The sequence below is a fragment of the Paraphaeosphaeria sporulosa genome (genome assembly GCF_001642045.1).
Source record: "Paraphaeosphaeria sporulosa strain AP3s5-JAC2a unplaced genomic scaffold CC84scaffold_1, whole genome shotgun sequence".
NCBI lineage: Eukaryota > Fungi > Ascomycota > Dothideomycetes > Pleosporales > Didymosphaeriaceae > Paraphaeosphaeria > Paraphaeosphaeria sporulosa.
This window is the reverse complement of record NW_017253360.1, coordinates 3,797,449-3,813,955: the sequence shown is the minus strand read 5'-3', so window position 1 is coordinate 3,813,955 and position 16,507 is coordinate 3,797,449. Positions and strand designations below refer to the sequence as shown.

Genomic DNA, 16,507 nt, shown 5'->3' with positions numbered 1-16,507 from the left:
GACAATCAACAAACAAACAGCCGATGCGCTTTCATACACGGCGGGATGCATTTTGTGGTAGCGATTCTGCTGAAGCATGCAGCCACCACCCTGGATCGCGGGCTTGTCTTAGCATGAGCTCCCGAAACAAACATCCAATCGCGCTCGATGGCTCTGCGGACGACTGGCGGCGGTGCCAGTCGGTTGTCCTTGCGGACGGGGGATCGCTGTCGACTGTGCCCCTAATGGGCCGTAGGGCCATGCTAGCAGCATGCAAGTGCCAGTGCGCTTTCATTTCTCAAAGAGCTAAGGCCCGATCCCCCTACGCGACGGAGAGCTGTCTGCTCTGCTGTGCACGCGTCTCTCCGTGTCGCTCGGTCCTTATATCCACTCTTGCCCTCTCCGGCACCTTGTGCTGCGCCAGGTCGAGTTGCACAGTGTCGAGTGAGACGGTGTTGCGCCCTCGGTACCACCTGGACCATGTTAGGCTTGTGCCGCGCTCCCACAATCCGCGATCCAACATCGTAATGGCAGCCGCTCCTATTGCTAGGCCTACGGGCCTCCCCTCGTCGCCGCGCTCCCCCACCCTCAGCGAGAGGTCCTTCGACAGCTCCATGATCCTGCCCGGCGACGCCATCCGCGCCATCTCGCCTCCTCTGTTTGGGGAACGGCCGCCCTCGCCGTCCAGCTTCTACGCCCATGCGAACCGCTCCACACACACGCTCACGTTGGCCACGGCGCCCCCACGACGCTCTCCGCAGCTCAGGAACTCACCACCCCTCTCCTCCCAGAGCTCGCGCTCCACTCTCCGAAACATGAACCCTTCGCAAGCAGATGCAAAAAGCCCGGCCCTGACTGTCGACACCATCGCGTCCTCGCCCACCGTCCAAGACGGCCTTCTTGGCCCCGAGCCGAGTGACTACATCAGCCACAGCCCCTCGCAACGGCGACTGAGCACCACGTCGAGTCTGAATAGCGAGGATCTGGAGATGATCAGGAATAGGTGGCCTGGGTTTGACAGTCAAGGTTTTGACGATAGCGGTGTAGATCTGGACGAGGGCGACAACCAGGGCCAATTCCCGATGGCCACACCCGAAAGTGAGGTGGGCGACGATCGATGGCAGAATGGAGACTTTCAGGCCAAAGAAAATGCCTATTCATCCGATCTGTATGCGAAACGAGCGGAAATGATCTTGGCGGACGCGAAGAAGCGGCTCAACGTATGCAAGACGAATGGAGAAGAAATCGCGGAAGACTGACGGTGAACAGGTCATGGAAAATAACATACGAGGTGCGCGACAGTCGCTCGTCGTGTCGCCCACGTTCAACAGCTCCAAGATGGCAACCGAGTTCCAGCATCAGATCAACGCAGCACGCGAAAGAGACAGGAAACTGTACGCTGGAATAGGACCCATACCGCCCCGAAATCGATTGTATCAATCCTCACCGCTCTCGGCGACGGGCAGCCCGACTCATTCCCGGGGCATGAGCGAGACTTCTGTCCCTTTGCCGTTCTCATCGCCGTCGTACATGGCAAAGCTACAAGATTCCAAACGGGCCTCGAGTGCCATGGGACACGGAAGCGGGCCGTGGTCTCCTCAGTCTTATGGAAATGGTCGGTTCCCGATCAGAGAGTCGCGGAGTTTCGAAGTGATGCGCGACCCGCGCGGCCAGGATGAGTCCTTGCGTACCCATTCCAGGGGCTCTAGATCGCCGTCCAACGTTCTGGAAACCTTGCCAGAGGACGAATCGCCAAGAGTACATCGTTCTGCATCCACTACGAGCAGCTTGCGCGATCAAGTACACGACCTCAAACATCGAATATCGAGCCTGAGGTTGAAAACACAGGAAGATAGTATGCGACGGCGGAGTCAGCAGAGTTTGCGTGCACCCAGCCCCTTCACTTCAGCCGAAACCTGGTATTCAGGAACAGAAGCGTACAAGACGCCAGGCTCGCCCATCAGTGCCGATGCTGGCGTGGGGTTCAAGTTGGAGTCCCCCAGCAGAAAGGTGTTGTACGAGGATGAGGCTGGTGATTCAACATCGAAGCAGTCAGTCGCTGCAGCCCAGCAAGATCACGCATATGCGGTGAAAGAAGTTGCCCCTGAGTACGAGCAATCCCCACCTGATGCCGATGAGGCTGAGGGATCATTCCACTACGACGACTGGGAGCAACAGAAGGCCTCCAAAGCCAATGTAGGCCTCGGTCTAGGCCTGGATGAGACCGATGAGGATGATTTCATCTCAGTGAATGGTGACGACATCGACACAGGCTCTAGTGTCTATGAAGATGCTGTGTACGAAATGCCAGCCACAGAACGGCACGAAGATCGCATAGATGCCTTCGACTACGAAAACTTCTTCTTGCACAGCGCCATGGGGACTTACAGCGCTGCTCGCCCAAGGTCTTCCAGCAGCTCCAGCTCCACGGATTCGGTCGCTACTACCAGACCAGTCAATGATCGTAGCTCAGTCGCAACCATCCTCCACACACGGAATGTGTCCTCGGGCTCCGCGAAGAGGGTGTCGATGCATATACGCAACTCGAGCCAGGCTTCCGTCTCTACAGTAGCCTCCTTTGCAACGGCTGCAGAGGACCTGTCTGATGACGACGAAGAGAACCCGCAGATGGACCAGTTCAGCAAGTCACTGTTCCCTAGCCAACAGCCTGTGGTGCAGGACACTGCTGCATTGCCGCGCTCCGATTCTGCTTACAATGTAAGCAAGCCTGCGAGCTCGAGTTCACCAGCCACTAGTTCGACCTCCACGCTCTCCCGTGTCTCGTCTCCCAGTTCAGGTGACCTCGTCACCGGTCTGCAAACCTCGAAAATCTTCTCCATCCTTTCGCAAACGCCGCGGGACGAGCCGCAACTGGCCCTAAACGAAGAAGAGAAGCAGCTCATCTACAGCCTGGCGGCTAGCTTACAGCAAGTCTGCAGCAACCTGCGGAGCACAACGAACGATCAGTATGTGCGGAAAGAATGGCGGAGGAGACTCGACGAAGCTCGGCGAGTGCTCAACGGCGAGGAGTTGGAGGGTCAGCCTTTCTGATACATGCGCTTGCGGTATTTCACGTATTCGTCTTTCTGACATGCCCCAGCTCCTACAGCAACATCACCTAATGCCTATTGACGACCTGCGGCAGCTTCTTAGCGTTTTCGTTTCGCGAATCTAGCTATACTAGACCTGTCCTCGACTTTCTTTCTTGCCTTTCCACGCCATGCTTAGTTGCAGCGAGGAGTCAAAATTTGTGGCCCCCTCATTTTCCACTATTGCTTGAGCCATGTGCTTCGGCACGCTTTCTACCAGTCATGTTTTCTTGGATCGGAGCGATACCTCATAGACGGCATGCTCGCGCATGTAATTGATACCCGGGGTGGAGAGGAGACGGTGCGGCCGGTGTAAGTGGGCTTCTACCTACTACCTTTTCTTCGTTCATGTACCTACACACCTACCTACCTTCAGCCATAATGCAAATACTAGTGCGTCCGACCACCATGACCATTCCTAGACGACATATTGGGCGTGACCGACTTGGCCTTGGAGAGCATGACGGAAACACTAACAGGTCGGACGTGAAGGAAACACGAGGGGAAGCGCAAGGGGTACCCGTCCTCGTGTGCCCCTCGTGCTGCAGCTCCGCTGGGTGGTTGACAGCTGTCTGCATTGGCCCCACCGGCGCCCACTTTAACAGCATCATTGTTGCGGACGCACCGTGTGTTGTCTGTCGAGTCCTTTGCCCTTCTCTCCCGGTGCTAATGCGCGTAGGCTCGCTGTGCGGCGGGCTAGTCCGCGCAGGGCCAATGGAGGTGTTTTTGGAGACTGGCGGTGAGGACGAGGCGCGGGTGTCGTGGCTGGGTAAGTGGTCGGGCAGCCAATTGCGGGGACGACGCTGGGCGATGGAGTCCGCTTGCGACGTGTAGATTCGCGGCGGGAGTGCCCTATGGCGCCCCAGGCGACGGCTTCACGAGGTTATCCTTCGTTATGCATGCACGGCGGCATTCACCCACACACAGCGCATGGCAGGGCGGCAGCTAGGCCGACAAATTTTCGCAGTGCCCGGCGCTCTTTAACGCGCGCCATCTCGTGGGAGCTGGCGTCCGAAGTGCGGTCTGTTCCGCGTGTTTACACCCTCCTCCCGCATCCATCGTGTGCTGTGCTGTGCTGTGTTCCCTGCGACGACGTCGACGCCGGCGTCCTGGCTCCCAGCCCCCATCACCTTTCGCCGTCCCTCTTGAATTTCGACGCGGGGCCCCGAGCGCTGTGCGTGAAACGCCAATCGTTATCAGACGCCGCCAGATGGCTCGTTCCTTGCCTGAATCCGAGCGCACCTAAGCCTATTCTGCCTTGTGTGTGTCGCCAAAACACACCATCCACACGCCCGCCCAGGTGCACTCGTAGTGAGAGCCCTGTGACCACTTGCAGCGACCCTGACCCCATCGCAACGCCCCGAGAGCCCGCGCGCCCGCAACCACCTGCATACGCCGACATACGTCTCGCAGCCGACCGCATCGCCTCCTACTCGCTGGTGCAACTCGTGCACCGGCTGCATCACCAAACTTCGCCGCCGGGGGACCATTTGTGCCACCGACCCTGAGCTTGACCTGCACCGCATTGCACCTTCCGCGCCCGCCCAGCTTGCACCTTCCCTCACCTCGCCCCTTCCCCGCGCAATCGCGGTTCCTCGACTCCGCTAATGTGCCCGCCTCCTCCACCGCCCTCTTCCTGTTTGCGCGCCTCCAGATACCCGGCTTCCTCGCAGCATGTCTCCTCCCGCCAGCTCACGCCGCGCCGCCGTCGCCGCTCCATATGCGAGACCAAGGACCCGGCTGTCATCGACGACTGGATCGGATGATAGCATGAGGAGCCGCATTTCAAGAGCTAGTGGGAAGGGAAGCATGTCTGGGATCGAGTGGGAAGCACGCAGCTGCGCCGGGAGTACATTTGGTTGGGAACCAGAAGAGCGCGCGCCGTTTGCGGGGCTGCTAGGGGACATATTCCAGGCGCTGGACCGGCTGGAACACCGCAGCGACCAGGACAACCGCAAGAGTAATCACGGAATCTCGGTATGGCAGCTTCATTTGGTCGAACCCCCGCTTCTTTTGGTCCCCGCATTACCTTGTTTGTGCCGTGAAGCACACTGCGAACGCCCAGCTTGCACCTTGCATTGAGACACCGCGCATCATGGATCTGTGCTAATCCCCGCAGATACATGACCTTTCGACACAGCTGACGGCGCTGCTACCGCCGCCGTCCACACCCTCGCGCCATCTTTGGCTGGAAACGCCTCAGAGCCATGAGGGGTCGCCGCCCCCGTCCTACGACGACACCATCGCAGATGTCCCGCCCGACTACACCTGCACCGATGCGCTCGCCACAGCGCAGACACCAGAGTACACGCCGTTTTCGTCTCTGAATGCTTCTTTTTGTTCTGACGTTCCGAACTGCTTGCGTATAAGTTGTAATACGTCGCCTTGTTCTTCCCTCTTCTTAGAGGAGAAATCGCTCTACGCAGACATCGATTTTGGTTTCAGTGATGAGGGAGTCAGATCGCATGCAAAGAAGAAGAATAACAAGAAGACTGCTGCGCCCTCTAAGAACCCCTTTGAAGAACCGGAGAAGCAGCCAGATCCGCCCGCAGATCCTCCGCCTGGTGACAATGGCGGCAGTGATCCGCCGGCGGATGGTGGAGCAGGCGGTGGAGGGGACGGTGGTGGTGGTGGCGGTGGTGGGGACGAGAAAAAAGACGACGATGTTGACGACGGATGGGGCGCCGCAGTTGGCAAGAAGGGGAAGAAGAAGACTAAAAAGCAGGAGGAAGAAGAGCGCAAGAAGAAGGAAGAGGAAGAAGAGGCAGAGCGCAAGAAGAAAGAGGAAGAGGAGGCTGCTGCTGCGGAGGCGGCAGCGGCCGCCGCGGCGACCGCGGCCACAAGTCCCGGCGCTGACCTTAGCTGGGCAGACGGTAACGGAACTGCCGCTGCCGAAGATGATGGCTGGGGCTCACTTGCACCTGTGGCGAAGAAGAAGAAGGGCAAAAAGGGCAAGGTACGTGATAATTTCGGTGGCTTTAACATCATGTTTCAATCCACTAACGTCACTGCAGGCGGCTGAAACCGCTCCACCCGTAGCAGATCCAAATACCACATTTGACAGCATTGATCTTGGAGATGATTCTGGTGCACCTAAGATTGACATGAGTTTTGGTGACATAGGCTCCAAGTCGTCTTTTGGTGGTCTAGGCAGTCTGGGCAGTTGGGGCTCCGGCGGCGCCAGCGGCGGCGGCTGGGGTGCTAAAAACTCAGCATCGTGGGGCTTCGATGACAAGAAAGAAGAGGGCAAGGGTGACAATCCTTGGGGTTCTGCTGAAGAGAAACCCAAGGGTGGTGACGGATTCGACTTCAACTTCGATGCGTTCAAACCAGGGGGTGCAGCCCCTCCTGCACCACCACCCTTGGAAGAGAAGCCACCAGAAGAGGACGGATGGGGCTTCAGCTTTGGAAACAAGGCGAAGGATAAGAAGAAAAAGGGCGGTATTTCTGCTTTAGTCGAGGAATCAACGCCAGAGCCACCCAAACCCGCAGCACCTCCGCCAGCCGACGATGAGTGGGGTTCGTTCTCGTTCGGCGGTGCGAAGGACAAGAAGAAAAAGGGGAAGAAAGGCGCTCCTATCGAAGAGACTCCTCCCGCGCCCGAACCTGTTCCGGAGCCCGAGCCTGCGCCAGAACCGCCAAAACAGGACGACGATTGGGGTGGATGGGGCGGAGCTACTACTACTGTGACCAAGAAAAAGAAGGGAAAGAAGGGCGCAGTCGAAGAGCCTCCACCACCACCCCCTGAGCCTGAACCTGTCCCAGAGCCTGAACCAGAACCAGTCGTCGAGGCACCTCCGCCTCCTCCTGAGCCTGAGGTGCCTGCAGTCGATCCTTTCGCTGGACTTAGCAAGGGTCAGCGCAAGAAGCTGGAAAAGAAGCTAAAAGACGAGGCAGCGGCGAAGGAAGCGGAAGAAGCCGAGCGCAAGAAGAAAGAGGAAGAAGAGGAGGCTGAGCGTTTGAAGAAGGAAGAGGAGGAAGCCGCTGCTGCTGCCGCAGCTGCCGAGGCCGAAGCAGCGACGGCAGCCCCCGTCGGGCCAGTGAAGAGCCAGGACTCGTGGGGTGACTGGGGCACTGCGACGACTACGACCGGGAAGAAAAAGAAGGGCAAGAAAGGTAAGGAGGAGCCTAAAGTCGAAGAGCCGCCGCCGCCGCCACCACCACCACCCCCCGAATCCGAGCCCGCGCCCGAACCAACACCAGTCGAGGAGAAGAAGGATGATTGGGGCGATGACTGGGGTGCGGCTGCGACGACGACAACAACAACAACAACAACAACAACAACGAAAAAGAGCAAGAAGGGGAAGAAGGGTGTCGTTGAGGAGGTTGTTGAGCCGCCCAAGGTCGAAGAGGCCCCGCCACCTCCACCAGAGCCCACTCCAGTACCGCCTGCCGACGACGACTGGGGATCGTTTGGAGTCGCGACGACCAAGAAGAAGAAGGGCAAGAAAGGCGCCGTTGTACCTGATCCGCCGCCTGTCGTTGAGCCTCCACCGCCTCCGGAATCTGAACCTGTGATCGAACCCGAACCCGAGCCTGAACCCGAACCTGAGCCTATCGCTGAGGAAACAAAGGATGATTGGGGTGATGACGACTGGGGCGCAGCTGGCACTACAGCGACAAAGAAGAAGAAGGGCAAGAAGGACGAACCCGAACCTGCGAAAGAAAAGAAGGAGAAGTCCAAAGAGAAGGAAGGTGATTGGGGTTTTAGCTCGATATGGGGTGGTGGTAAGAAGACGAAGAAGAAGAGCAGTAAAGAGCCTGAACCTCCGCCGCCAGAGCCCGAGCCGATCGTTGTGGAGGCTGCTGAGATCCAAGAAGCGGATGCCATTGAAGAACCTCAGGCACCAGAAGAGGATGAATGGGGGACTCCATCATGGGGCAAGAAGATGGACAAGAACAAGAACGATCCTCTCGATGTCACCGACGAATTCGCTTCTGGCCATATTCAGAAGCCGGACGAAGATGACCCCTGGGGCAGCGCTCAGTTCAACATCAGCAAAAAGACTAAGAAGGGAAAGAAGGGTATCATAGGTGGGTTTCCCTCCGTGCCGACACCGCCTGGCGAGATCGATCTTCTCGGTGAACCTGAACTGCCTCCAATGAAAGAGATCGAAGCGCCCCCAGCAGAAGACAAGATTGAAGATGATGGCTGGGGCCTCGGGACCTCTTCATCCAAGAAGAAAAAGAAGAAGGGCGAAGAAGACGGCGGCAAGCTCAGCAAGACGACTACCAAGGACTCCGCCTCCAGATCTGCCAAGGACACATTTGAAGACCTCATTAACCTCGACGAACCGCCGAAAGAGGAAGAGCAGCCTGCTCCTGAGCCTCCGAAGAAACACGTCTGGGTCGAGTACGTGCCTCCGCCGCCTCCGAAGATCGAGACTGGCACAGCAAAGAAGAAGCGTTTGGCGAAGGAGAAGAAGGACAAGGAGAAGTGGGATGCCGAGCAGCAGGCAATCATCGACCGCGAAGAAAGGGAGGCCGCGGAAGCCGCAGAGAAAGCACAAGCCGAAGCTGCGGAAGCTGAAGCCGAGAAGCTGCGACTGGAGGCTGAGGAAGCGGAGAAGGCACGCATTGAAGCTGAGGAGGCTGAGAAAGCTCGAATAGAAGCTGAAGAAGCAGCGGAGAAAGCGCGAGTCGAAGCCGAAGCGGCGGAAAAGGCTAAGAAGGAGGAGTCTTCCGGTTGGGGCGCTTCGATATGGGGCTCCTCAAAGAAGAAAGAGACCTCCAAACAGAAGAGGGAGCGCGAGGCGAAGGAAAAGAAAGAGCGCGAGGAGAAGGAGAGGCTTGAGCGTGAGGAAAAGGAACGCGTTGAGAGAGAGGAGCAAGAGCGTATCCAGCGGGAGGCCGAAGAAGCCGCAGAAGCAGAGCGACTCCGTATTGAAGCAGAAGAGGCAGAAAAAGCACGGATCGAAGCTGAAGAGGCTGAAAAGGCTAAGAAGGAGGCCGAAGCAAGCTCTGGTTGGGGTGCTTCTATCTGGGGTTCATCGAAGAAAAAGGAGACATCAAAGCAGAAGAAGGAACGAGAGGCTCGCGAAAAGAAGGAGCGTGAAGAGCAAGAGCGTCTGGATCGCGAGGCTGAGGAAGCGACGAAAGCAGCTGAAGCCGCCGAGAAAGAGGCAGCCGAGCAGGCTCAGCGAGAAGCGGAGGAGGCTGAGGCTGCCCGGTTGGCTGAGGAGAAAGCGGCTCTTGAGGTTTCGTCGTCGAAGAAGGACAAGAAGAAAAAGAAGAAGGGTGCTGTCGTTGAAGAAGCCCCGCCGCCGCCTCCTGCTCCTCCCGTAATCGACGATGACCTCCTCGATTTGGTCAAAGACGTCCCTGCCGCAGATCTGCTGGCTGAACTCGAAAAGGAAGACCCCAAGAAAGAAGAGTCAGGCGGAGGCTGGGGTAGCGCGTGGGGGATCTCTCTGCGTAAGACGAAGAAGCCCGAGCCGAAGCTTGAACCCACATGGGACGATTTCATGGTCGATGAGTCAGCTCCCGCCCCTGTCGAAGAACAACCAAACCCGCCAGAACCTCCAGTTGCTGACGAACCTGTTCCGGAACCTGAACCGGAGAAGAAGTCATCCAAGCTCAAGAAATCTAAGAAGGGCGATCTGCTCAAGAGTTCGTCAAAGAGCAAGTCGAAGGCTGTGGAGCCTGAGGCCGCGCCAGAGCCTGAACCCGAACCCGAACCCGAGCCAGTGTTTGAAGACGCTCTAGACGATATCGCACCTCCTCCACCTGAGCCGCCGGTTGTTGAGGTCGAGGAGCCGACGCCTAAAAAATCTTCCAAGTTGAAGAAGGGGGAGAAGGTCTCGTCTAAATCTTCCAAGTCAAAGAAGGATAAGTCACCTCCCTTGGAGATTCCCGATCCGGAGCCCTTCGAAGAACCCCCTAAGATCACTACACCCGTACCTGGGGGCTTTCCCATGGATGATGAGATGGATCTGATCGATCTGGGCATGGCGCCGCCACCCCCCGCAGAACCTGAGCCCGAGCCTGAACCCGAGCCCGTCGTCATCGAGAAGAAGTCCAAGAAAAAGAAGGAGAAGAGTAGCAAAAGCAAGGCGATTGTTCCTGAGCCTGAACCTGAGCCCATCGTCGAGGCACCCCCACCACCCCCACCGGTTGACGACTTCGTGGACGACATGCTATACGATGAACCTGCACCAGTGGCCGATGAAGCTCCGCCAGCTCCGCCCACGCCACCACCTGAGCCTGAGGTCAAGCCTGACTCGGCGAAGAAGGAGCGCGCGAAGGTGGTTCGCAAGGGCGGCTCCAATTCTTGGGGCCTTTGGACTACTGCTGCTGGAGCCGCTGTTGCTTCATCCTCGAAAGCCAAATCATCCAAGAGACAATCTACCGACGATGGCAGCAGCGCCGCAGCGCCTTCAAGACCCAGCGTGTCCCGCTCCAAATCCGCTCGTGCTCCGTCTTCGCGCGATAAGGATGTGCTGTCTCGATCATCGGGCTCAGACAAGATGAGCAAGACACCTTCACGCTCCAAATCCACGCGCGCCCCCACTGGTCTTGCTTCGATGTTTGGAGTGGGTCCTCCTCCATCAAGTCGCAGCAAGCGTCGCGGTTCAGCCACACCCCGCACAATGTCCAGACGGCCCTCGTTCGACCAGGACGCCGCGATGATGTCGCCTCCACAGACTGACACGGACGCGAAAGTTGCCTCGAAGGCGGCCAAGGTAATGGGCATGCGTGGGTCGGTCAGCAGGCGATCCAGCACTAGGGAAAAGGGCAAGTCTAGAGGTAAGCAGCTCGCCCCCAACCGGTGCCACGTGCGTAAGCGGAGAAATCGAGCTAACCACATGCGCGCAGCTCCCCCGGACCCGTATGCCTTGGACGATGATCAAGATATCGACATGGGGCTCGACGATGAGGCCCCGCCTTCACCCTCACCAATGCAGAAATCCAAATCGCGCCGCAAATCCAAGCACGACTCGGCGTCGCCCGTGGAAGAGCTGTACACGGCTCCGCCAAGCGCCGAGGACCCGGTCGACATCGATCCGATGGATGTCGAGCCAGCCCCAGCTGAACCGACCCGGCGCGAGCGACACCGTCGTGAGCGTGGCAACTCCAGCGCCCGCGATACCATCGCAGCAGCGACAGCCGGTGCAGCCGCAGCGACTGGACTAATGAGCATGTTTGGCCTGGGCAAGAAGAAAGACAAGGCTGCGCCGCCCGAGGACGACCGGCGCGAGCGCCGCAGGGCTGCTTACGAGACAGAAGACGAGCGGAGACGGCGCAAGCGGTCCTCTGCACGCGATGCACCCAACGACGACGAAGCGAAACGGCTGCGCCACGAGCGCCGCAGCGTCCGTCGCTCTTCGCGCATGCCGGGCGGCGATGTCGAAGGCGGTGCCGAGCCTGGTGACGGCGCCAACGGCAGCACCGACGTCGACCCTGAGCGCGAGGCCAGACGCGCCGAGCGCCGGGCAAAGCGAGAAGCAGAGAAGGGAGTGCGCCGTGCGGAGCTCGAAGAGATCGAGGGCAAGGCGGAGCGTCGTCGCGAGCGCGAACGCGACAACGAGCGCTCCGTCTTCGCGGAGAAGAAGGCCCGCCAGATGGCCGAGCTGGAGCGCCGCAACAAGGAAGCTGAGGAGCAGCTGCGCCGCATGAATGAGAAAGAGGCGCGTCGTGCCGGTCGGGACCGGGAGTCCCGCAAGGCTGCCCCCGAAGACCGCGAGCACCGCTCCTCCCGCCGCAAGGACAAGGAGCGTGAGCGCTCTACTCGCCCAGACAACGAGCGCCGCAAGACGCACGTCGACGGGGAGGATCCCGAAGAACGTCGTCGCCGCCGCGAAGAGCGTCGCGCCATGCGCCGCAACTCGGAGTACCCTTCCGCCACCCCCAATGGCGAACCCATCACAGACTACTTCGACACGCGCAATGCCAGCCAGCACGCCTCGAGTCGGCACCGCAGCGCCCGCCGCGAGGACCACGAAAACATGCCCTACATGCCGTCCAAAGGCGGCGACAAGACGTCCTCCTGGGTCGACAGCCTGTCCAACGAGCCACCACTTCCCCCGCCCCTCGCCGAAACCGTGTTCGATCCGCCGCCTGGCGCGCGGGCGGTCGATGGGCTAGGTGACGAGGAGAGTCCGAGTGCAGACGAGGAGATTAGGATGCGAATACGGCACCCGAAGCGTTCGAGTCGGAGGGAAAAGGAGGAGAAGGAGAGGGAAGTGAGGGAGAGGGAGAGGGTGAGGGATAAGGGACATAGGCGGCGAAGTCATTATGAGGGTACCAGGGACGAAGGGGAGGTGGAGGTAGATCGCGAGAGGAGGTCGAAGAGGGAGGAGAGAAGGAGGACGTATGGCGAGGCGGGTTACGCGGATGTGCCTGTGAGGACGTGGGATGGGAGACCGGCGGCTGATGGGGCGGCGGGCCAGGGGAAGAGGGGGAGTTGGTTTAAGAAAATCTTCTAAACCATTGATTGGGGCTTGGGAATATGTGTGGGTTTGGATATGACTGGGATGATTTTGGGTATGCTGCATTGCGACGGCGTTATACCCCCTGCTTTGGTTAGCGCAGCGATGCTTTGCGTTGTTTTGAGTAATGCTGATATCCCCCTCTTTGTATGCGAGTGCGTTGTGTGTTAGGTGTGTAGCTTTGTGTAGCTATGTGTAGCAGTGTAGATACCCAATACATGTGTGGCTGTACGTTATGCTTCAAAGTGCTGCGGAGTGAAGTGATATGAGAAGGCTTTGGGAAGTGGAGCTTTGTGGCGATGGGCAGGTATAAAACCTGCGTCTTCGGCAAGTCTTCTTTTGAGAATTGTCCAAAAACTGGTCTACATCTCCGTCATGGGGATTGTGGCTGTGCTGTGTGCTTACTTGAGTAGACTATAAAAGGAAGGCCTTGGAGCTGATGGGTTTTGCTGCTATGCTCTAGGCTTGCGCAGGGAAGGAGAGGTTTCAAACATGCCATGCAAGAAAGCCATGCATTTCACTGCTGCGAGTGAGAACGATAAGATCGGGGACGGCATGGCCCATGGACGACACGGAGAAGGGAGAGTGTGATGAGTCTCACCATCCTCAAACCATGGAGATGTTGCCCAAGGAGAGCGAGAGTGTGAAAACATTGCGTCTTCCGCGAGTGTTGTTCGAAACACTGCCAGATATTTCACTACGGAGGGACTCAAAAGCTATAGAGGGATTGGACATGGGATGAGCAGCTACGCTGTGCGCTTGCATCAGGCAGAAGGACGGAAAAAGTATCGTCTCGCAGCTATTGGATGGCGAAGCAAATGGAGTAGCAAGGAAAACGGCGGTGGTGGTTATGAGCATCATCAAACCAGAACAGTGGTGTATGGGAGGGCGAGGATATAAGACCTTAAGGTAACCAAAAGGACTTCACATACACCTTCACGTGGTTGGTTGCTGTGGCTCGAACGAAAAATCACGTTAACATGTGCGGCCTCTGCGTCTCTCAAAAACGACTTCAAACAGGTTGGCGTACGATCTCGACGTCTCCAAAAAACCAAGCTTTAATCGAAGAATATCCGACCTGGCTGCTCTAAATCCCCTATCCGCACCGTCATGGCTGCTGCGCTCCGCGGATACACCGCACATCCAGCCACGATGAAGAAGGTGAGAGTGATGACACTTATCACCACCGCCATCCTCAGCTCCTCTCACGGCCCTGGAGTTAAAAACCCTTCCCTTCCGCACTCCTGCTCTCCATACTGCACTCGAGCTTTGCAGCACTCAAACTTCAGGGTTGAAGACGTCATGGGCTGCGGCCGGGACGCAAAAACCAGGGAACAAAACTCCATGTGCTGCTCCTGCCTTGAAACAATCAAGGGCGCGTGACGATGTCCACCGCTCTGCAGTGCCGTTAAAATCCACGCGCTGAATCACTCATGTCTGCCTACCTTCGTCACCTGGCCCTGCGTGCATGTGTGGTGCATAGCTAGAGGTCTCAAGCGTCTACACCATCAACCAGCAAATCTCGAATCCTGCAGAAGAAACCATTCATTTTGTCAAGACTTTGAAGTACACCCTGCTGGGTCTATTCACGCTTTCATGCTTAGACCGGCCTGCAAATCGCATATCTCGCATAATCATATTTTCTTTCCGTTCGGGCCATGAAATCTCATACAAAGTCACACATGTCTGCCGCGATGCCGATGCGCGGAAGAGTCCATGGTACGTCCTTATCGACAGCCATGTCACCTCCCTCGCTCACTCGTCTCCAGCCCCCTCATGCTCCAGCTCCTCCTCCGGCTCGACAGCCCAAAAGATGAACGGGCCGCCGTACTCATCGTCAAAGTTGATGTGCTCGTCCTGCTACTATGGTCAGCATCCATGCCACATCATCATGCCCCCTGCCAAACTCCTTCTCGCCATGTTCCCGCCACTGCGCGTAACTTACCGAAGCAAACCACCACCGCCCTAAGATGATCTTCCCACCCGGCAGCACGACGCCTTCATATGCCCAGAGATTATCATCTTGAACGGCTGCAATATCGTCCTCGAAGTGCTTCATCATAGTGATGCGCTGCCAGCCCGGGATCCCTGCCTGCGGTGGAAGCGCGTTGAGCCAGCCGGACGCGAAGTAGAGGTCCTCGAGGTCTTCACCATGACCATCGAAGCGAATTGAGTTGGGGGCGGTGGAGGCAGATTTCTTGCTGTGTCTGTGGGGTGGGCTGTTAGTCGAAAGTGTTGCAGCACGATGCATGCCACAAAAAGCGTCAAGCGACTTACTGTGCACGCGCCTGTGGCAACTCGCCCGGATGGAGCGAATGGAGGCGGTCTTCGAAGACGGCGGGCCAGGGGAGCGCGCTTACATCCGCCGAGAAGTCGAGGTAGAGAGACTAAATGTGGATGTCAGGTAAAGCCATGTCAGTGATGCATATATACTGACCTGGATGTTTCCCTCATCGATGTTAAGGTCAGTCAGGATGTGGTCGCCGTGCCTGTCCTGGCGAATCATCTGCCGGAAGCGCTTGAGGTCCTTGTGCTCGAGGTAGGCATACGTGCCCCTCCAGTGGTTTCCCAGCACATAGCTGCCCGACTTTAGCGCTCCATCCCACGCTGTCGGCCGCTGCGAATCATCCAGCTCATGCATAGCGTCGTGGAGATCTGATGCCTCCGGGACGGTCATGTAGTACCTGAAGAAGTTGAGGCATTGCAGGACCCAGTCCAGGTTCACGACGTGCTTCTGATGACCGAGGTACAGCGGCGCGTCATTTGTAGAAGAATAGACGGCTCGCTGCGCATCGTCAATCGCGAACCAGGCACCTGGTTGGATGGCCTCGCCAAAGAGGAAGTGCGTAGCTATGATACGGACAGCTACAAGAGACTCGCTGACGGCGGCGTTCTCATAGAACTTTGGAGGCGGAGGGCGACGGCCACCCAATAGAAGCCTCGACTTTAGGACAAAATCCTTCAGACGCAGCATATTCGGGCAATCGGATCCGACGGCGCCAGGCTGGACACCCGCGAACGACTCGTTGATCAGATCTACCAAGACCTTCAGGACGGCTTTCTCTTTGACCGAGTGACCACGAACGAACTGGAAGGTCTTCGAAGCTTTCATGTTGACGAAGCGCCTGAGCCAGCGCCAGCGCTCCATGTAGATCGCGCGCAGCATCGCATTGGTCTTGCCTGGCGGTCTAGCAAAGTCCTCGCAAAACTTGGCCCGCCAGAAAGACAATTTGTCTCCGATGATGGCACTGGAAGTCGCCTTGCAGATCGCATTGTAGGTGGCAATGTCCTTATGGTCATCAAGGTGGTGAGCAATCTCTTTGTTCACCTGCGCGCGGTCAGTGCTGGTGGTGTTGCAACAGCCCGTTGAGAACGCACCTCGATTGGGAGCAGGTTGAAGGCCACCTTCTGTGAAGGTATGTTTTGATCCATGGCTGAAGCGGATACGATGTTGGGGAAGCACCACAGCAGTGCTATACAAGTAACCTCGAAGCATTTGAAGCATTCCTGATCAAGAGGTCGTTGGCGCTGATATACCCTCACTGACGGCGACATCTTGACGGCTTATATGCCCCTCTCACCCCCCGTTGGCGGCGCGCTTGCGAACGTGTTTTGCAGATCAGGTGGTGAGAGACGGATCAAACGAGATGTCTACAAAACCTGTTGCTGGTGAGACGCTCACCGAAATGAGAGCAAACAGAGGGTGGATCAGTGAGAGGCTATATTTCTGCGTTGCGTTCACTTCCAGCGCGTACCTTCCCATTCTGTCATCAGAGAGTAACCCTGCAGAAGCACGTCATGTATACATCGGGTCTGGTGGAGCAGAGCGGATCGGCGCGGAGAGTTTGGTGGTTAAGGCGGTTGGGAGGGAAAGAGGAAGGTCAACGACGTGGGACGCTTGGTCAATGAAGTCACATACGGTCTACGCCGACATATCCTCAAAAGTCGCCTTTGAATGGCATATGTAAGCATTGAATACATGGCGTTCTATAAGATGCAAGCCCAACTTGT

At 57.6% G+C, this 16,507-nt stretch overlaps 4 protein-coding genes across 4 annotated transcripts; 2 read left to right on the top strand and 2 right to left on the bottom strand.

Moving 5' to 3' along the window:
* The first annotated feature begins 123 nt into the window (after positions 1-123).
* Positions 124-3,473, top strand: CC84DRAFT_1159837 (uncharacterized protein). The gene is made up of 2 exons (XM_018177341.1): positions 124-1,199; positions 1,249-3,473. Exons 1-2 carry the CDS (start codon positions 507-509, stop codon positions 3,028-3,030), a joined length of 2,475 nt encoding a protein of 824 aa, XP_018042912.1. The 5' UTR covers positions 124-506; the 3' UTR covers positions 3,031-3,473.
* A 1,404-nt stretch (positions 3,474-4,877) lies between these two features.
* CC84DRAFT_1212081 (uncharacterized protein) lies at positions 4,878-12,493 on the top strand (the record flags this gene model as incomplete). Its single annotated transcript, XM_018182418.1, has 4 exons — positions 4,878-5,045; positions 5,188-6,024; positions 6,083-10,814; positions 10,884-12,493. 4 exons carry the CDS (start codon positions 4,878-4,880, stop codon positions 12,491-12,493), a joined length of 7,347 nt encoding a protein of 2,448 aa, XP_018042911.1.
* Positions 12,494-13,024: 531 nt separating this feature from the next.
* CC84DRAFT_125246 (uncharacterized protein) lies at positions 13,025-13,482 on the bottom strand. The gene has a single exon (XM_018184358.1). It carries the CDS (start codon positions 13,355-13,357, stop codon positions 13,103-13,105), a length of 255 nt encoding a protein of 84 aa, XP_018042910.1. The 5' UTR covers positions 13,358-13,482; the 3' UTR covers positions 13,025-13,102.
* A 427-nt stretch (positions 13,483-13,909) lies between these two features.
* Positions 13,910-16,425, bottom strand: CC84DRAFT_1254781 (uncharacterized protein). The gene is made up of 5 exons (XM_018184488.1): positions 15,875-16,425; positions 14,934-15,824; positions 14,774-14,883; positions 14,442-14,703; positions 13,910-14,353 (listed from the first exon to the last, which is right to left on the bottom strand). Exons 1-5 carry the CDS (start codon positions 16,049-16,051, stop codon positions 14,252-14,254), a joined length of 1,542 nt encoding a protein of 513 aa, XP_018042909.1. The 5' UTR covers positions 16,052-16,425; the 3' UTR covers positions 13,910-14,251.
* Between the last annotated feature and the right edge of the window lie 82 nt (positions 16,426-16,507).

What these genes read in the sequence shown, in the direction of transcription:
- CC84DRAFT_1254781 (XM_018184488.1), bottom strand. Translation starts at nt 16,051, where the DNA reads ATGTCGCCGTCAGTGAGGGTATATCAGCGCCAACGACCTCTTGATCAG. An exon ending in TCAACCTGCTCCCAATCGAG is followed by an intron (nt 15,825 to 15,874) that starts GTGCGTTCTCAA and finishes GACCGCGCGCAG; the next exon opens with GTGAACAAAGAGATTGCTCA. An exon ending in TCGATGAGGGAAACATCCAG is followed by an intron (nt 14,884 to 14,933) that starts GTCAGTATATAT and finishes ATCCACATTTAG; the next exon opens with TCTCTCTACCTCGACTTCTC.
- CC84DRAFT_125246 (XM_018184358.1), bottom strand. Translation starts at nt 13,357, where the DNA reads ATGATGCTCATAACCACCACCGCCGTTTTCCTTGCTACTCCATTTGCT.
- CC84DRAFT_1159837 (XM_018177341.1), top strand. Translation starts at nt 507, where the DNA reads ATGGCAGCCGCTCCTATTGCTAGGCCTACGGGCCTCCCCTCGTCGCCG. An exon ending in ACGCGAAGAAGCGGCTCAAC is followed by an intron (nt 1,200 to 1,248) that starts GTATGCAAGACG and finishes GACGGTGAACAG; the next exon opens with GTCATGGAAAATAACATACG.